Raw genomic sequence first — 18,166 nt, 5'->3', positions numbered from 1 at the left:
TTTTTTTTTTTTTTTTTTTTTTTGGTACTGGGGATTGAACTTGGGCCCTTGTGCTTGCAAAGCAGGCAGTGGAGTCACTGAGCCAAATCCCCGGCCCCTGAATTCCCAGTTCTTAAAAAAGTAAGCATTTAAAAATACTGGTCAAGTACATTTCATATGTTCAGTTTGGTCTAAATAATGAAAGGTGAGACATCATAATTTATAATCAAATGTGATTTTAAAATTAGTATTATGGATGGATGTCCTTACTTGAATTGAGCTCTGAAAAGTAGAAAGCTATAAAGCTGATGCCATCTAGTGGTGTCCGGCAGTTGTAAGTGAGGCGGGAGGAGAACAGTTGACAGACATTTCATTTATCCGTTGTTCTCGGTATGGAAAAGGAGACACTACCAAGTGGGGCAGAATCAGATCATCAAATACAAAGCAAAAAGAATAATCACAAGTAATAGTAATGTGTATTGTACCAGGAATATATTTTTCACTAAATTTGTTTCATTAAACTTTAGATAATATGCCATACTTTCATAGGTTATCATTAAACCCTTTTGCTCATTCTTTGCAAAGTCTTCAAATTCTGTTTTACAACTTAGCACTTGCTTCTGGAGGCTTTGGTGGTTGTTGTGGCTCTACTAAATGGCCTGTTCATCAGTCTTTTGGAAGATGATATTTGCGTGTGTATCTTCTCAGAGGTTACTGCTGCTCTTTGCTGCAGAGCATGCATTCTCCCACAGGGGGCACCATCTTTGGTTTTGATTCCATCAGCCTCCAGAAAGGAAAGCGGGCTGGGAGCCAAAGCACCCGGATGTGTTAATTAGGGCCATAGGGCTCTCTGTAATTGTACCACAAAGGTTCCTTCTCATGGCACAGTGGTCTGAGTTGACTGGCATGCAAATAAAGCCCTGAACCACCTCAGTTGAAAATATAGAGCCCAAATCTCCAAAGATCCCGGGGTTGTTAAGGAGTGAACACACGGCCAATAAGAATATGAATTACTTCTGTCCAAGAGTTTAGAATCGCTGGGTCCATCATTACTATTTGTTACCCTTGATACATTTGTATTGTCTTTGGCGTTTTTTAAACTTTTACTAATTTATCTATTTGTGTGTGTGTGTGTGTGTGGTACTGGGAATTGAACTCGGGCCCTTGCACTTTTGAGGCAGGAGCCGGAACCACTGAACTAAATCCCTGGCCCTGGCGTTTTAAAAAAATAGACCCACCTGTTTAAAAAAAATTTTCCCAACAAGATTCCTAGGTTAGGTAATTGCATTCTTGTTTAATCATAACGTGCCTTTTGAATTTCTCTTACTCTGGAGAACATTCTAGAAGGCTGCAGCCCCGTATGCTACCCTAAGTGGGCGGAGAGCAGGGGGTCCCCTCTCCTTGTCTGTGGTCGCTCATCCCCGGGCATCCTTTAGCTCCGTGTCTGTCAGATTTTGTCCTGAGATCTCAGAGCTTTTCTGCCAACGGAAAAGTCAGGAGTTGAAAAGATTCCTTTAAAAAGCTATTGTCAGCCAAGAGTGTGACTGCAGGAGGCAACTGAGGGGATGGGGAGGCTAGAAACCCTTGGGAATCACCTCATTTCTGCTAGGAGAGGTCTCCTAAGACAGGGCCAGTGTGCTACAAAGTACAAGTTAGACCAAATCACATCAAATAGTCTTGAAATAGGCAAAGGTCTAACAGAGGTAGATTACCATTTGAAATTATCAGTACCTATTCTCCTCTATGAATGTAAAGGTTTGAGAGGTAACTCTGTTAAATTATATTAGCACTTCACATGTCCCGGTTACGAGAAGGGATTGTTTTTATCCATCCGTCCATCATCCAACACATTTTTATTTTTTGTCCAACACATTTTTATTAAGCACCTCTGATAGTGGGCATGGAATGTAGTGAAATTAAGGCCCAATCATGCTGGAATTTCTATTGTATTGTCATTCTTGATGTATATCATAGTAACCTCTATTAAACAGTTCAGAAGATTGCTGGGCTAGTCCATGAGAAAGTGGATCTAACAGTATCCCTTTGATGTGTAAGAACAGGAACCCTTTACCCTCACCAAAAGAGCATTCATCCTCATAGGCAATGCTATCCTCCATGTGAGAGAGAGAAGTCAGGATGTCTGGAGACTCGTGGCCAAGTACTAGTGGCAGTGGCAATAACTCCTTTGTTGTACTTTGTTTTGTGAGCTTGTAACATCAGTAAGGCAGCTGCACCTGAGGATTTAGTGTGTTCTGTTATGTAAATGACTATGTAATGTAAAGCTTGACGTCTGTTTCTTTAAATGTCTCCAAAATATGGTGTTATCTCATTTTTGTAGCCAGTGTTTGGGCACTGATAAGGAAAATGGATGTATAAAGTTGCTACCCAACTCACTTCAAAACCAAACCAAACAAATAACCAAGCAAACAAACGAAAAAGAGGGTTTGAATCGTGATCCGGTTTTCCTGTAAACTAAGTAGCAATCACCTCATTCCATTTGGAGGTGGAGATGAGTCAGGAAAACTCAACTCGGGATGCTCAGAAGAGAAAGTCCGTAGGAATACAAGGAGTAGATTTTCCCAATTATTTTATGATGCAAATTGATATTAATTAAGTATATAATAGAGTAGTGGCCAGCAAAGCTGCGCCTTCTATGTGCTTCTCTCACCTGCTGTGACCAGAAGGATTACCTTCCTTCAGGTAAGCAAAGCATTCCCCATTGTCTTTGATAACTGTTATCACTCGTAATAGTAGTGGCAGAAGCAAGGCTGAGGCTGGGGCTAGGGCAGCCGGGCTTCATCAGGACTGATCAGAACTATCCTCTAGCATCGACCCAAATATTATATCTGCACTGAAGATGAAGACACAGGTGGACACTTCGGGCTAGTATGGGATTCTCACATATGCTTTGGGGTCCAGAAAGAGGAGCAGGTGGTGGAAATTTAATTTCCCCTCTGAAGTAACTTTCACGTAAAATAAGATCAGAGACATAGTATTAAGGGAGGAAAATGAACCCAAGGGGAACATGAAGGCCCTGCGTATCTGTGGCAGGCTTATAGGATGCCAGCCAGTACCTAAGCAGGCCTGGAACTTTGTTTGGACAGGGAGAGTGGGTTAACTCACAGCACCCTCTGAGGCCCTAGTGGGCACCCCAGGACCCAAACTGCTCCTCCAAGAATGAGATAACCCGTTATTTTTTCTTCCTCTTTCTCCCTAATTCTTCCCTTTGTCTTCCTTGCCTAATTTAAATTGTGATACTTGAAAATAAATTATAATTACTCAGATGCACCCTGTACTGCATCAATGAAGAAAAAAATGATGTGCTGTCATTCATGTACTTCAGACTCCTCCACTCCCAGGGAGCCGGCCAGAGAGTACGGTATCTTTCAATCCTTATGAGCCAGAACGAGGAGGGTCCTGGGCTCCAGAGAGAGGTGAGAACACACTTTAACTCGCCACATTCTCATGGTCATCTCTAAGCCTATAAAGTTAGTGCACAGATGCACCCTACTGTGTGTGATGGCCTGCAGTGAAAATGTTACTGTCCAGTGGCATGTGTCTATGAATGGGGCAGTCCTATTGAATGAATGGTCTTTACAGTAAAGGACCCTTCCAACAAATTGGCAAGAATGGCAACATTCATGTTGCTTCTACAGAATTTTGCATCTCTAGCGATTTCCCACCTACCCTCAGTTGAATTTCTATGAAGTTCATGTTCTCGGAAAGCCATTGGTCTCCATTCGTTAGCAGGAAGCATAGTTGGCAACTGAAGGAATGGCTGAGCTGGTAAAATTCCCCATGTGTGTAGAGAACTGGTCTGACTCTCTGAAGTGCATTTGTGATGACTTGTTCCCAGAAATGGGAACTTTGGGTTCTGTAAGTGTCCCCAAGTTCATTTTTACTCATGAATTTGGAATCTGTTTATTGCTACAAAGCACCCCAAAACAGTGGCTTACAACTGTTGTGGTATTTCTCATTTAGTTAACTCCTGTGTGTCAGGGATTTGGACACAGGTCAAGGTCAGTTGTCAGATTACAACTGGAGCCAAAGGGGCAGAGGTGGTGGTAAGTCCTCTCTCTGTCTCCAGTTGGTTCCAGAGCCCTCTGTTGGGTCTCTTTGAGTGGCTGTAGGGGATTCTCCCAACATGGCAGCCTCTGGGCTATGAACAACAACCAGGGTTCCCCAAGATGCCAGGAACAAAATTTCTGAGGCAGACATTGCGTAGTTGTTTATTGCTTCACCCTGGAAGTCGGAAGTCATGTACACGCATGGCTCGTGATGTACTGTTGGTTGACACTGTTACAAAACCCACCTAGGAAAGGTGACAGAGACCTCACCTTTCAATAGGAAGGGTATCAGAGTGTTTTTAGACCTAGGTAAAGCCACCTCAGCCCAATGGGAGGGCCCAGGGTACTGTTAGCAACTCTAGATGACCTTTCCATGATGCCTCCCAACCCTGCCTCCAGCTCTCAGCTGGACCCCAATTGCTCGACATGACCAAATGGTCATGTGACCATAGGAGGGCTGGAGTGGGAGTCAGCTGAGTCTTTACTAAGGACCAGCCCCAGCGTTGTGTTTCCTGGCTGCATTGTAGGCACCCAGAGAGAGCCCCTGCCCATGGATACCGAAGTGTATGAGAGCCCCTATGCAGACCCAGAAGAGATCAGGCCCAAAGAGGTCTACCTGGACCGAAGCCTGCTGACCCTGGAAGAAAATGAACTGGGCTCTGGGAACTTTGGGACTGTGAAGAAGGGCTTCTACCAAATGAAGAAGTAAGTGGGGTGCTCCCTCGTGCTGCTCTGATGCTCACATGAGTTACATTCTAGAAATGTCTAAGAACACACCTATAATGTTCATTTAATGCCAAACACATTTAACCTAACGTGAGTAAATCACATTTTATTAGCATAATTTTTGTTTATTCCTGGTACACTTATACTGAAAGCTTCTACTATTATACTAACTGCAGATAAGTATTTTAGTTTTCCTAAATCTGCCTTATATAAGAACAACATATTCACTACCCAAACACAGCTACTCTTAACTAATCTTAGTAATTTTTTGTTTCTTTGTAAGGCACTTATATGCACACATACACCATTTCATTGAAATGAAATCATTAAGTAACAAGTATTATGTTCCTATTTATTTTCTTTGATTACTGTTTCATCTTTCTTACCAAGAAAGTTCTTGATTTCAAACCATTAAAATATTTTTTTTTGCTTTCTGACATAATTTCAAATAACGTGTATTATACAATAGTTAAAATTACTACATTACCAAAATGACTTCATGTTTCATCTAGTATTTAAAAAGCATCCATATAGAATGTTTATTAAAAAGGTTTCTGAATTCCTTTGTGATAATCTTTTCTTTGAACAAGCATGATACCGATGTGAATACGAGTGGGTTAATTGTTTCATGCTATTGAAATTCAGAGAATTTTTCTTGAAAAGATTTTACTTAAGAAGGTAACTTGCATGATTCAAAGGTCAAAAGTATTGCTGAGGACCATGGGTGTAACTTAGTGGTACAGTGCTCTTCTAGCATACATGAAGCCCTGGGTTCAAGCCCCAGCACCACAAGAAAGGAAAAGAAATGTCTATAGACCAAAGTATACACAAAACTCTTGCTTCCAAAGCTATCCCCTGCATATATATACACGCACACTACACTGGCTATAATGCTAATTTTTAATATATGTATGTATATCATATTTTTATTAAAAAACATTATTATGTACTTAGGCATTGTTTTCTCGGTTTGTTCATCATATTCAAATTCCTTGCTTAAATATGTGAATTAAAATATACAAAATTATTGATAGACAATTTTAACTACAGAGTTTGGGGACAGAAGAGGCTAAGGATAAAATAATGTCTTTACTATATTAGGTCCATAAACATAGCCCACCCTCCACACACTTAATTCTTCTTTACTGACTCCTAGTTTCTCTTCTGACTTGTTTAGTTTTCTGTGTAGAGGTCTTAAACAACTTCTGTTAGATATGTCCTTTGGATGTTAGTATATAGGGAGTCATTTTAAACATTTTATTTCTTCGTCTCTGACACCATTTACATATGGAACTATGACTGATTTTGCATGTGGATCTGATAACCAGCAATGGTACTGAATTTGTTGGTTATTTATTATAATTTAGGTATTCTCTGAAGTGGGTCATTTGTGAATAATGACAGTTTTGTTTCATCTTGTCCAATCCTTTTACTTTCGTGTGCTTTTCTTTGCTTTTTTTTATTTCACAGCTAGGTATTGCAAAGCCATGTTTAGTATAAGTGTCAGTAGCCTCATGCCTGACAGCAAGGACAAAACCTGCATTATTTCGCCATCAGCTATGATGTTAGCTACAGGTTTACAGCTGTTCATTGTCAGACTAAAGAAATGTCCCTTTTTTGCCTACATTTCTGAGTGATTTTTAAAGTCACGAATGTATGCTGAATTTGATTGAATATATGTTCTGCTGAGATTATCATATGTTTTTTCTCTTGCATGGTATTTATGTGAATATGCCTACACATAACCTAGATGATAAATCACAGAATGTCACAGGAATCTGTGTATTTTACAGTGTAAGGGTTTAGCTTGGTGTGGGGCATTCTTCAGCGCTGGTCTTACGGTTAGTTATAAGTAGTGGGTGTATTTTCTTGTAACCTAAGAAAGGATGGTTGGAGACGGTAATTTATCCCATAGCTTCCTAAGATGCATCTCCATGTCCATGCTGTGGTACATTTCCACAGCAACGTTTCTGTACAGCAGTTATATTTCACAGGAAATATTTTTCTAAGGGTTAGCCTTTTTCTTTTGCAGAGGCTTGAAAACAGTAGCTGTAAAAATATTGAAGAACGAGGCCAATGACCCAGCTCTGAAGGAAGAATTATTAGCAGAAGCAAATGTCATGCAGCAGCTAGACAACCCCTACATCGTGCGCATGATTGGGATTTGTGAAGCCGAGTCCTGGATGTTGGTTATGGAGATGGCTGAGCTTGGTTCACTCAACAAGTATTTACAGCAGAACAGGTGCCATCAAGTACCCAGAGGGCACAGAAGCTGTGCAGTGAGGGACAGGGCCACCTTCCGATGCCCTGCAGCCTGATTTCTATGTGAAACCTGTAACCTTTCATACTTGACCACTTCAGTCCTCACTCAGGGACCAGGAGAGAGAAATGAAAAGGGCAGAGCAGCTCTTGGTGCTTAGAAAAAAAAAATCTCTAACCCAGTAATTTTATCTTCATTCTCCTCCTGGGCTCACTCTGTTGCTCCCGTGATGGGATCAGTCTGAGATTACCTGCCTGGAGCATCTGTTTGCACTAGGCCTTCCTTACTTTCTTGGAGTAGACGTTTAAAGCCATCATGTTTTGAGGGATCACGGTTGTGTCTTCCATTGTCTGACCTCAGAGTTCTCACGGGCAATTACTTTGGAAAATGTCAAATGCTGTTAACTGTTAACATCTATGAGCAGGGTGATCCCCCTGTACTCATTGGAAGCTATTGGGGTTTTTTCCCTCTTTAATTGTTTTGATTTTATGAAAAAATAAAATAAAATTTCATAGCCAAATAATAAGAGAGTAGCAATAGTTTTCACACTTCAAAGTGGTTACTTGGAGTAGAAGACAAAAACCAAAAAGATTTGTATAAAAAAGAAACAGATAAACAGCATCAGTGATCATCAGATCACCCCATTAGCTACCTTATGTTTGTTCTTTATTTAGATTGTTGCTTTAGTCTCCATGGAAGGGAAGCATTGCTATCCCTCCTTCACAAGTAAGAAACTGGGACTCAGCATGGGCTACACTACCAGTTCAATATTAAAACAAAGATTCAGGGTTGGCAACCCTGTTATACTGGTTTTCATTTGATTCAAAGCATCCATTGAAAACAAAACCTATTGAATGCCAGGAGGATGATGTTTAGTTTGGACTGGCTATAGGTTAACAGGTGGTTTGTCACCACTCACGACTCTAGTTGTTTAAGAACAGGGAATGAGCCAATTCCAAGAGCATGAATCATGTGGCTTCTCATTCTGAAATGGACCACTGTCTACTGAGACTGATGACACCCTTGTGACTTTCAGGCATGTCAAAGATAAGAACATCATAGAGCTGGTTCATCAGGTTTCCATGGGGATGAAATATCTGGAGGAGTGCAATTTTGTGCACAGAGATCTGGCTGCAAGAAACGTATTGCTAGTCACACAACATTATGCCAAGATCAGCGATTTTGGGCTTTCCAAAGCACTTGGTGCTGATGAAAACTACTACAAGGTAGGAACAACACAGCTAATGCTCAGAGCACCAGGTTGTGAAAACTTGAAAAACAGATGTGTATTCTCTTTATTCTATTATGGTAGGATAAAAAGCAGTTTTACTAGTAGTACACACAAGAAAAGTTCGGGTAAGCCAGCAGGGGCTGGTTGGTGATGGCAATGGAGAGAGACTAACTTTTCTGCATATTTGGAATGTGTTCAAAGTTTACCTTCTTAACAGTTTAAAATTCAAAATAAACTTGAATTGGTGTACACGATTATATTGTTCCCAGCGTTTGAAATAAAAGTGTAAAGATGCTGCATCACGTGGCTGAGAAAGTAGTCAACTGCATCACTTTGAGAAGTAATGCGAAGGTGACCTCTCCTCCAGAGTGATGTCCCTGGACTGCTGCTTCTGACCCCCAGCAGTGAAGTGAAATCAATTTTCAATGGAATTGGCCCAGAGTCACCTAGGCTGAAGGGTGGCATCAGCAAGAACTAACAAGGCTGAAAAGGGCAGCACCCTGGATCTCAGACTCCAAAGAAGGGGTTTTGCTGTGTGCAGTTTTGATCTCTTTATTATCCCTGAATTTCTTAAATTGGGAATTTAGAAAATTTAAAAGACATCTAATATTATTTTTAAATGATACAAGAAAATAGTCTTTGCTAAAATAAATAGCACTGGCCTAAAACTCTAGACAAATATTCAGTAGTTGTTAAATGTGCTTTTGAACAGCTTGGGAATTTCCTAGCACATAACCAGGACAGAACACCCAGGCTTGACTCTTCCACACCATCTTCTGCCCCAGGAAACTGTGAGCAGCTGGAGTAAGAGCAAAGGAAAACAACCAAAGAATGCAAGCAGTTTGTCTTGAATCTTAAAAGTGCATATTTAAATACCAAAATTGGTGTCTCCAACTTGAGATTTAAATAGCATTTAAAAAATTCATTCCCAATACACACACACACACACACACACACACACACACACACACACATGCACATTCACACAGCATTGTCTGAGTTGTGATCTTATTCTTTTCTAAAATGGTGGTAAAATACACATAACATAAAATTCATCATAATCATCAACGCAGTTTAGTAGTGTTAAGTATGCTTACGTTGTCCTACAGCCTGACTGCAGGATGCTTTGCATCTTGGGAAGACAAAACTCTCTCCATGTAAACTCAGTTTCCCGCTGCTCTCCCCTAGCAGGCTGCTGTGGGCCACTGCCCGCTTTCTGCTCGTGAACACAGCTGCTCCAGGCAGCTCACTGAGTGGGATCGCACAGTGCTGGCCCTAACTTACTTGGTGACTAACTTATTGCATGTAGCATAAAGCCCACAAGTTTCCTCCCTGTAGGAGTGTACACCCACTCCCTGGCCTCTCCTTCCTTTCCACTGTCATGTACACTACACTTTGTTGGTCCCCTCATCTGCTGACGGCCACTTGGGTTTTTCCCGTGCTTCAGCCACTGGGGGTAAAGCTGCTATTACTGAGCAGGGGTGCACAGACTTCATGCTTCACCCTCATCTCCTCGTCACCCGTCTGCTTTGCACTCAGGCCCAGACCCATGGAAAGTGGCCTGTGAAGTGGTACGCCCCGGAGTGCATCAATTACTACCGCTTCTCTAGCAAGAGCGACGTCTGGAGCTTCGGTGTGCTGATGTGGGAAGCGTTCTCCTATGGCCAGAAGCCCTATCGAGTGAGCCCCACCCCTTCTCCGTCTCCTCCTTTTCCTTGTCTTCCTTCTCCTCATCCTTCTCCTTTTCCTCCTGTTCCCTTCTCTTCCCCTCCCACTCTACCTCTCTTTCTTCCCAATCTTCCCCTTCTTCCCCTTTTCCCTCTTCTTCCCCTTCCTTCTTTTCTTTCTTTTTCTTTTTCTTTTATTTTCTGCAGTGCTGGGGATTGAACCCAGGGCCCCTCACACTGAGCTATACCTACAGCTCTTTTTAAAAATTTTGTGAGTCTCACCAAATCACTGAGTTACCCATGCTGGGCTTGAACTTTCTGTCTCAGCCTCCCAAAGTGGTGCGATTATGTGCAGGGTCACCCACCACGTCAACTGAGTAAGCCATTCTTAACAGCATGCTTACTTTCTTAACTCTGTGGTCTTTAGGACAAGCACCACGTTATCTGCACAAGAACCTGAAAATCATGAAATTTGGGCATCTTCTCTGAGTCTTTTGACATTGGGCATTCAGTCTGACCTCAGTTTATACTGAACTGAAAAATAGACTTACTAACTGTAGTGTGTTTTTTCATTGTGTATTACACATACAGATAGGCATAAAATAGAGTTAAGACTTCATTAGAGTTAAGACTGAAATGATGACTATTGACAGCATCCGAATTATAGCCCAGTTACATTTCTAAGATTTTTTTCAAATTAAAAAATAAGCCAAAAGGGCACAGATCAAGGGTGCTGCTGAGTAAGCGTAGCTTGAAGCTGCCCCCCAAGTGAGGAGACAGCACGGACCTCAGAACCCCCTTCTGCTGCCCCACTGAAGCCCAGCACCCCCAGTGATGGGCTCCTGTTTTGCTAACCTGCATAACTGAAATTGTGCAGTGTGTGCTCCTTTGTATGTTAAGGCAAGCTTGTTATTTTATTCTGTTGGCTGATGTGATGTTCTAAAGGCCTCTGGGCGTTTTACCTATTTTAGGGGATGAAAGGAAGTGAAGTTACCACCATGCTGGAGAAGGGGGAGCGGATGGGCTGCCCACCCGGGTGTCCGCGAGAGATGTACGATCTGATGAACCTGTGCTGGACATATGAGTGAGTACCCAGCGCTTCCTGCAACCTGTAGGATAGCTCTGGAGGCAGGTGGCATGCCTGGGCATTGCAAAGAAGCATAAATTCTGTGTCTGTATGTGTCAGGAGGGTGACCTCTCCTAAATAAACGACAACAGAGATAGATTGACTGCTTTACGATGCAGTCATATCACTTAAGGACAGGGACATGTTCTAAAAAATGCATTGTTTGGTGATTTAGTCTTTGTGATGGCATCCTGTAGTATACCTACAGACTAAGATGGCAGGGTCAACAGGTGATACAGTCTTATGGGACCGCCATGTGGGAGGTTGTCACAGAATCTCAGGTGGCATCTTAAGCATCTGGAATGTCCCCCACCTCTGAGGTGCTGCCCAGCATCAGCTGCCATATCCCTAGAAAGCTGTAGGGGAAACCACATATTTTGATGTCATCTGACAAAACTACCCATTTTGGTTCTACAGAGATAACTGTGCTGTAATAGCAGCGATGGCTGCTTGGCTCTTGGGTATAAACTGTGACTGTTTTTCAAATATCTTAATTGAACCAAATGAAATTGCAGTTGTTGTAAGGCAGAATGGTTGAATGTGGATAGTTGCATACAGTTTAACCTCAAATTCTATTTCACTCATTGGCAAGACTTTACCTGTTTGCATAGTAGCCTAAAGTCTTGCAAAATAAGAAAAAGATACTCAGTACCTGCAGATTCTGCATTGACAGTCCACCAGCTGTAGAGTAAAAATATTTAAAAAGAACTGGAACTGTACTGGACATGTATAGACTTCTCCTAGTCATTATTCACTCTATAAGACAGTCTCAGAACTATTTCCGTGGTATTTAAATTGCAGTTCAGCATTATGAGTAATCTGGTGATGCAAACAACACCACCTTATTTTATAGAAGGAACTTGAAAGCATGCATGGATTTTAGGTGCGCCTGGTCCTCGGGCCAATCCCCCCTACATACCCCTGTCCAGCTCACCTGTAAAGTATGTGCATATTAGGGAAAACAAAGGTGCCAGTACATGTGTGTTTAGAGATCACAGATTGTGAAAAGCTTTAACCCGTATTTCACTGATGTCAGCGTCTCACTTGCCAACAGTAGCCTTTCTGTGTGGTGATTAAGTCTGGGTCTCTGCCTTGATTGTGATAGGCAGTTTTAGTAAGATCCCGAATCAGTGGCCCATGTTCATAAATCTAGAGCCATCAACTGGAGTGTAGGAAGGGAGAGTTACAATTATGTCCATGCTTCTGCTCTTAAGAAAATTCTGAGTCCAACATTAACCGTGTCTGCACCGTAATGACCTGCGAGGTATCTCCAGACATATTTTATTCCCTGGTGTCACAAGGAGGCCAACTCCCAACCTTGGGGTTAAAAGATCTGCACTTAAGCGCACAGCCTCAGCACCTTCAAGGTAGCCGTGAATGCTGTGGGGATCTGGTACACACAGATTTGGGTGCTGTAGATTTCTGGTGAACATCCGGGAGGGCAGCCAGTCACCTCCACCCTTCTGCATTGATTTCTCACTGCCTTCTGGTTAGTCCTGGGCTGCAGAGGCCTGTAGCATTTATGACACCAGGGGGCGGTGCGGACCTGTGCCTGCCAATTCCCTCTGTAGAGTTTTGCGCAAGCGCAAGGACAAAGACTGATAGCTCTGTTCCCCTTCCAGGGTGGAGAAGCGGCCTAACTTTGTAGCAGTGGAACTGCGCCTACGTAATTACTACTATGACGTGGTTAACTAATTGCTCCAGTCCTGTCTGCAGTTGTGTTGGACCAGATGAGCGACCTCAGGAAAACACATTTGGGTGGTGCAGATTTTCAGGGTTTCCTTCTCTCTCTGTCAGAGGAGAGAACCAGGCCCACTTGGACACTTGCTGCCCTAGGACTCATCCTCTGCGAAGCAAACACAGCCCCCGGAGCAAATGGGCAACAGGACTGATGGGCCTCCTGGATTCCTTTGTTTTTATTGTCCGTATGGTGTTCATAACAGATTATTCTTAGGATCAGTTTCCAGTTCCTTTCTGCCTGTCCCACCCTCAGGGTCCAAGCGCCCACAGGCCTGGAAGCGGGGTTGGGTGGTACCAAGCACACTGCTGGCACAGGCTTTCAGCATCCACTGCGACCTGGAGGAAGGGAAGGAAGGTGGGGAGGAAGAGGCTGCTGCCAGAACAGAGTTTCGAAGGCCATGAGAGGGATTCCTGGCCACAGAGAAGCTACCAGATAGAAAAGTGCTGTGAGACTTAGAAAGAAGGAAATATTAAGCTTGACCAGTGCAATTTCTTTGTGAGCAGCCAATTCATGAAATAATAATAATGACGACGATGACGATGATGATGATGATGATGATGGGGACCCTGGAAACTGTGTTTGCTCTGTATCATGAGACAGAGGAAGCACTCTGATGAGAACTGAGCCCTGCTTGTGTGTGGCCTAGCTTGGCTCTGTCCACAGAATGCCCCTCCTGCTGACCGCCTGGGCGAGGGCTTGTGTGCTGATACAGGGACCAGTGACTGAGATTCTGCTCCCTCCGAGTGGGTAGGCCAGCTGCCCCTCCTGTGCCGCCAGAATTTTCACTTTCCTGGGAATCTGATGCATGCCCTGTTCGTCCATCTTCTGTTACTATAATTGAACATCTGGTCCTTTTATAACAAGAAAAGAAAATTACCTGTCATGATTCAGAATGCTGGGAAGTTCATATCAAGATGTGGTGTCTGCGGTAGTCCTTTGTCCTGCATCAAAACATGGCAAGGGCATCACACAGGGAGAAACAGAGTGCGCCAACTCCGATCTCGTCCTCTTCTTACAGAGCCGACTAGAGGGTGTTCCAAAGAGAGCGTCAGTTCAGGACAAAACTAGACTCTGACCTCACCTCGAGACACAGGCCTTGCCAAGTGTGATCTGTGGTTAAAGATGCAAGACCTGAAAATTGCCTTCTGGTCTCCTACCATTAGCTAATCCTTGACTCAGGGTTTGTTTATGTAAAACATCACCCGTCGATAGGCGTTTTGCTGAGGCTCTTGAAAGTTAGAGTGACTTAGCCATCGTTCTTCAGTCAGTGGCCATATCAAGCTTGGGCTCATCCCATCTTCACACATAAGGCATTTCAGCATGCTTATGACCACAGGGGTGGAGGAGGCAAGTGGGAGAAAGAGGACAGTCAGTACCTTTGCTTAGCCAGAAGATGTGAGTCACTCATAACTTGGCTCATGGAATTTTAAGAAACCGCTCATGCTTTTTGGAATTGTGCTGACAGTTTAATCATTTTGTTACAGAGCGGGTCCCCATGTGCTGAGCTCATTGAGCAGATCCTAAGAATGCATGTAGAATCCCTGAAGTAACCATTAGTGGCAAAATCTCAGCCGTTAAGGCCATTGATATATCTGGCATCCTGAAAGGAAGGGTTGGATGTGCTGACTGGGGACAGTGGCCCCTATGTCTGAGGAGGCCCCAATGCCCAGCTCGCAAGCCTGCCTCCCTTCCTCTCAGAATGTGTCTGTAATAAATGCCACTGCCCACAGGAATAAGGGCCAGGTATGGAGTGGCTGGAGCCCCCTGCGTGCCTTCTTTCTGGTGTGATTTTTCGAGCCTGTTTAGCAGCAGCCTTCCTCCTAGGAGTCTAGAACATGGCAGGAGCCTTACCTCCTAGCAAGCTGTCCAGCCAGGCCACAGGTCCTTCTGTCCTCTTCCCTGGGAAGGACAGGCTCCTATGTGCAAAAACCCTGCTGTCTGTCCCTCAGGACCCACTCTGCTGTGCCCTGGAGTCCGAGAGCAGGGCCAGAGGGACAGGCAGCCTCACAAAAAGAAAGGCTTACACTGTGAGAAGGGCTAAGTTGGGAAGTCTGGGGAAAGGCCTCCAAGGTCCTCCTAGAGTGTCAGTCCTGGGCTGGATTTCCACACTGTAGGGTATTCTCAACCCTCTCTGCATGGAGCTGGTTTATTTGAATGCCTTCCTTTCTGGTCCTTCCCAAGCAGGGTGGAGAGGGCTGGCCCAGCTACCCTGCTGTGTCCCACTGTCTGCAAATGCAGCAAACCCTCATCCACCAGCAGGACCAAATGTGTCTGTGGCAAAACCACATGCATTTATGGTTACAGTCACGGCATGTGTTTGCATCTGAGTATGTCTTGGCCCTGCTCCCCAGTGCCCAGCCCTACTCTGATCTGCTGGACAGTGACTTCACGTGGGCACCACCCCATGGTGCCCTGATCTGTCCTCCTGGACTCCCACTTCCAGAAGTAGCCACCAAGTTGTCAGTCCTCACAGCCTCCCTGAGAGCTCCTGCCACCAGTTAGCAATGCAGCATGTTTTGCATTTATTTCAGAGCTACACTTTGTCACTAGAGATTTTCTCAGACTGATTTTTAATAAAAAATTTAAATTAGCTTTGTGGTGACTGTCATGGAAGTTATTAGACTAGAATGTGTTACTCCGTCACCCGGTGTGAAGCAGTGTTGTCAAGTGTGTTCTGTGCACAGGTTCTGTGAAATACTGAGTCCCCTGGCGTGTTATAAAAGCAGGTATAAGCAGAATGTTTGGAGCCAGCCAAGCTCCTGCCTCACAGGCAGAGAAGGCCCACCACGGGGAGCCCTGCTCTGTCACAGGGAAGGCTGTGACCTCTGTCCTTGGGCTGTGGCTCTGCCAGTAAGGACCTGAAAGCCCACATCCTACCCTAACAGAGGGCCAAGAAAACCCCTGATGGCACAAAGTGGGCATGAGGGTACGAGCTTTTCCCTCTCTTTGGAGAATCCCAAGAGCACCGGGGCAGACAAGGAGAGGGTTCCAAATCCATTCTAAAGGAGATATCACATGCATGTACACACAAGCATGTACACACACATACATGTGTGCGCACATGCACATGCTGCATCGTGTACACCCATCACATATGTGCCTGCAAACACGTGTCCCACATGAAAGCTACAGTGCACATCCATACAGTGTATGCACAAACACATGCAAGCATACATGCGTATGTATGTATGCACATGCAGTCTCATGTATAAATGCCCAGAGACACGTGCACACATATACAAACCCACAGATGTGGCATGTCCATACAAATATACACATTATACACCAAAATACTGTACACATACACCACACACACTGAACACACACAAAGCAGCCAGTATGTATATGTCGCATCAGCACACACACACCGCTGACCCTTACTCCAAATTAACACTTAACCATCATTGCGGGGCCCTCCTCTGCCCAGAGACACCGCCTTCTGTGTTTCCCTTCTCTCCTGCCCGCTCTGGGCCAAGCCTTGGAGGGGTGCTAGCTCAGCCACAAGCTTCCTCCTGGGCCCCAGGCTCCTTTTCTCCTGACGAGCCAAGTCCAAGGTTGGGGAGCAAAAGGTGGGGTTGAGAATGGCAGGCTGCACAGCATGGGGCAAAGGCTGACAGTGGAGAAGGGGGAGGACAGGTCTTCTGGGCTCACCTGAGGCAGGTGGTGTCAACTGAGCCTGGGATCCCCACTGTGCCAGGCAGACAGCAAGCTGGCACATGCAGGCGTCATAGATAGCAGTGAATGCCTGGGTCTGCGTGCCCATGCCACGGGCTCATCGGCGAGGAATTCTGTGAGCCATAGCAGTGCTCGGGGATGGCTCAGGAAACAGTGCCATCCTTTGGCTTCTGCGCTTTCCCCCCCAGAAAGGGACTTCTCGTGCCTTGTTTCCAGCTCAGCACATTTCCAGTCTTTGAGCACAGAACTGGGTGCAACGAGAATTCCTCTCCACCCTGCAAGCAGGGGCTCCTAGGCACGAAGAAGGGGCCTCTCAAATGCACCCCATGCACTCTTGCAGGAGGGACACTGGCCCCAAAGTATGGAGTTACCCCTTCTTGCTGAAAAGCAGTCCTGTCCTGTCGGTCCTCAGAAGTCAGTGCTTTATGCTTTATGCTGCCGGCTTCCCATCACTACGACAAATGCCTCAGAAAATCGACTTAGGAGGAGGAAAGGCTTATTGTAGCTCATTGTTTCAAAGGGTGCAGTCCATGGTCAGTTGGCCCATTGCTTTGGGTCCTGTAGTAAGCCAGCACATCACAATGGGAAGTGGGTGGCAAGGGGAGACAAGAAGGGTGGACTGCCAGTGTCCCCTTTCAGGGCACAGCCCCCAGGACCTGACTTCCTCCACTAGGCCCAACACCTAAAGTTGCCAAACACCTCTATGGGCTTTTGGGCTTCGGGAAACACTCAAGGTCCAAACTACAGCACAGAATGGGTCTTGTCTCTCACACATTTACACGTGTACATGTACATGCACACACAACACATATAATCTGCCCTTGAAAAGGAAAAAAACGATACTATTTGGGGAGCAGAGCACATACTTTGTTTTGTTTTGTTTTGTTCTCATTGGGTTTATTGGTACTTTTTAACAGTACAGTTACATTCATCATTGGGATCTTGTACCTTTACATGCCAGATCTTGGTTCTCATTTTTTCCCCTTACCCCTGCCCTCCCTTCACCCCCTCCACCTTCCCCTATTTACAAAGATTTTTTTCCATTTTTTCCTTTTCTCATATCTTTTCTTGTCCCTTATTTCCTTTCCCCTACCCTTTCCACTTCCCCCACACCTTTAACCTTTTTTTTCCCTATTTTACATTGTTATACAGTTTAGATCTTATTTACACTTTTAGTTTTTCACACCAGAGAAACTATTTGGTATCTACACTTGCGTGTCTTATTTATTTCACTTAAGAGTATGGCCTCAGTATGCTTCCATTTTCCTGTGAATGACTCTAGTTTCTCATGCTTTATGGCTGAGTAGTATTCCATTTTAGAGAAAAACCACATCTTCTTTATCCAGTCTCCAACTGATGGGCAATTGGGCTGTTACCAAGTTTTAACTATTACAAACTGGCAGAGCACATACTTCGATGTTTCATTAAACACATCTGTCTGAGGGCATTTACTATTTCATAGTTTTGCAAAATTAACCCATAAGAAAGAAAGGTCACTTTTCTAGAGTCGCCACTGCAAAACCCAGGGGGCATTCATGTGGGTGATTCAGGCCTTCCCACGTTGGTCCCAGGCCTCTCCCTTAGGCCACTGCCCCTCAAGGGTCTAAACCCACACACTGCCCCATGGAGACCATGCCTGAGGCAATGTTCTAAACTGAGCATTACTGCAGGGAAGCCATGACTCAGAAGACTTA

At 44.4% G+C, this 18,166-nt stretch overlaps 1 protein-coding gene across 4 annotated transcripts in view; it reads left to right on the top strand.

Moving 5' to 3' along the window:
* Syk (spleen associated tyrosine kinase) overlaps positions 1 to 15,965 on the top strand; it is a 77,650-nt gene extending 61,685 nt beyond the window's left edge. For all 4 annotated transcript variants that reach the window (XM_010607603.3, XM_010607602.3, XM_010607604.3 and 1 more), the window contains 7 exons: positions 3,323 to 3,413; positions 4,574 to 4,751; positions 6,805 to 7,014; positions 8,069 to 8,258; positions 9,803 to 9,943; positions 10,902 to 11,014; positions 12,679 to 15,965. In XM_010607603.3, the coding sequence (XP_010605905.1) occupies positions 3,323 to 3,413; positions 4,574 to 4,751; positions 6,805 to 7,014; positions 8,069 to 8,258; positions 9,803 to 9,943; positions 10,902 to 11,014; positions 12,679 to 12,751 (996 nt within the window). In that variant the 3' untranslated portion in view covers positions 12,752 to 15,965. The remainder of the gene's footprint in view (positions 1 to 3,322; positions 3,414 to 4,573; positions 4,752 to 6,804; positions 7,015 to 8,068; positions 8,259 to 9,802; positions 9,944 to 10,901; positions 11,015 to 12,678) is intronic.
* The last annotated feature ends 2,201 nt before the right edge of the window (positions 15,966 to 18,166 follow it).

Source organism: Fukomys damarensis, unplaced genomic scaffold (assembly GCF_012274545.1).
Source record: "Fukomys damarensis isolate Sample0158 unplaced genomic scaffold, DMR_v1.0_HiC HiC_scaffold_27, whole genome shotgun sequence".
Taxonomy (NCBI): Eukaryota; Metazoa; Chordata; class Mammalia; order Rodentia; family Bathyergidae; genus Fukomys; species Fukomys damarensis.
The sequence above is the reverse complement of the archived record's forward strand: the minus strand, read 5'-3'. Positions and strand labels throughout refer to the sequence as shown.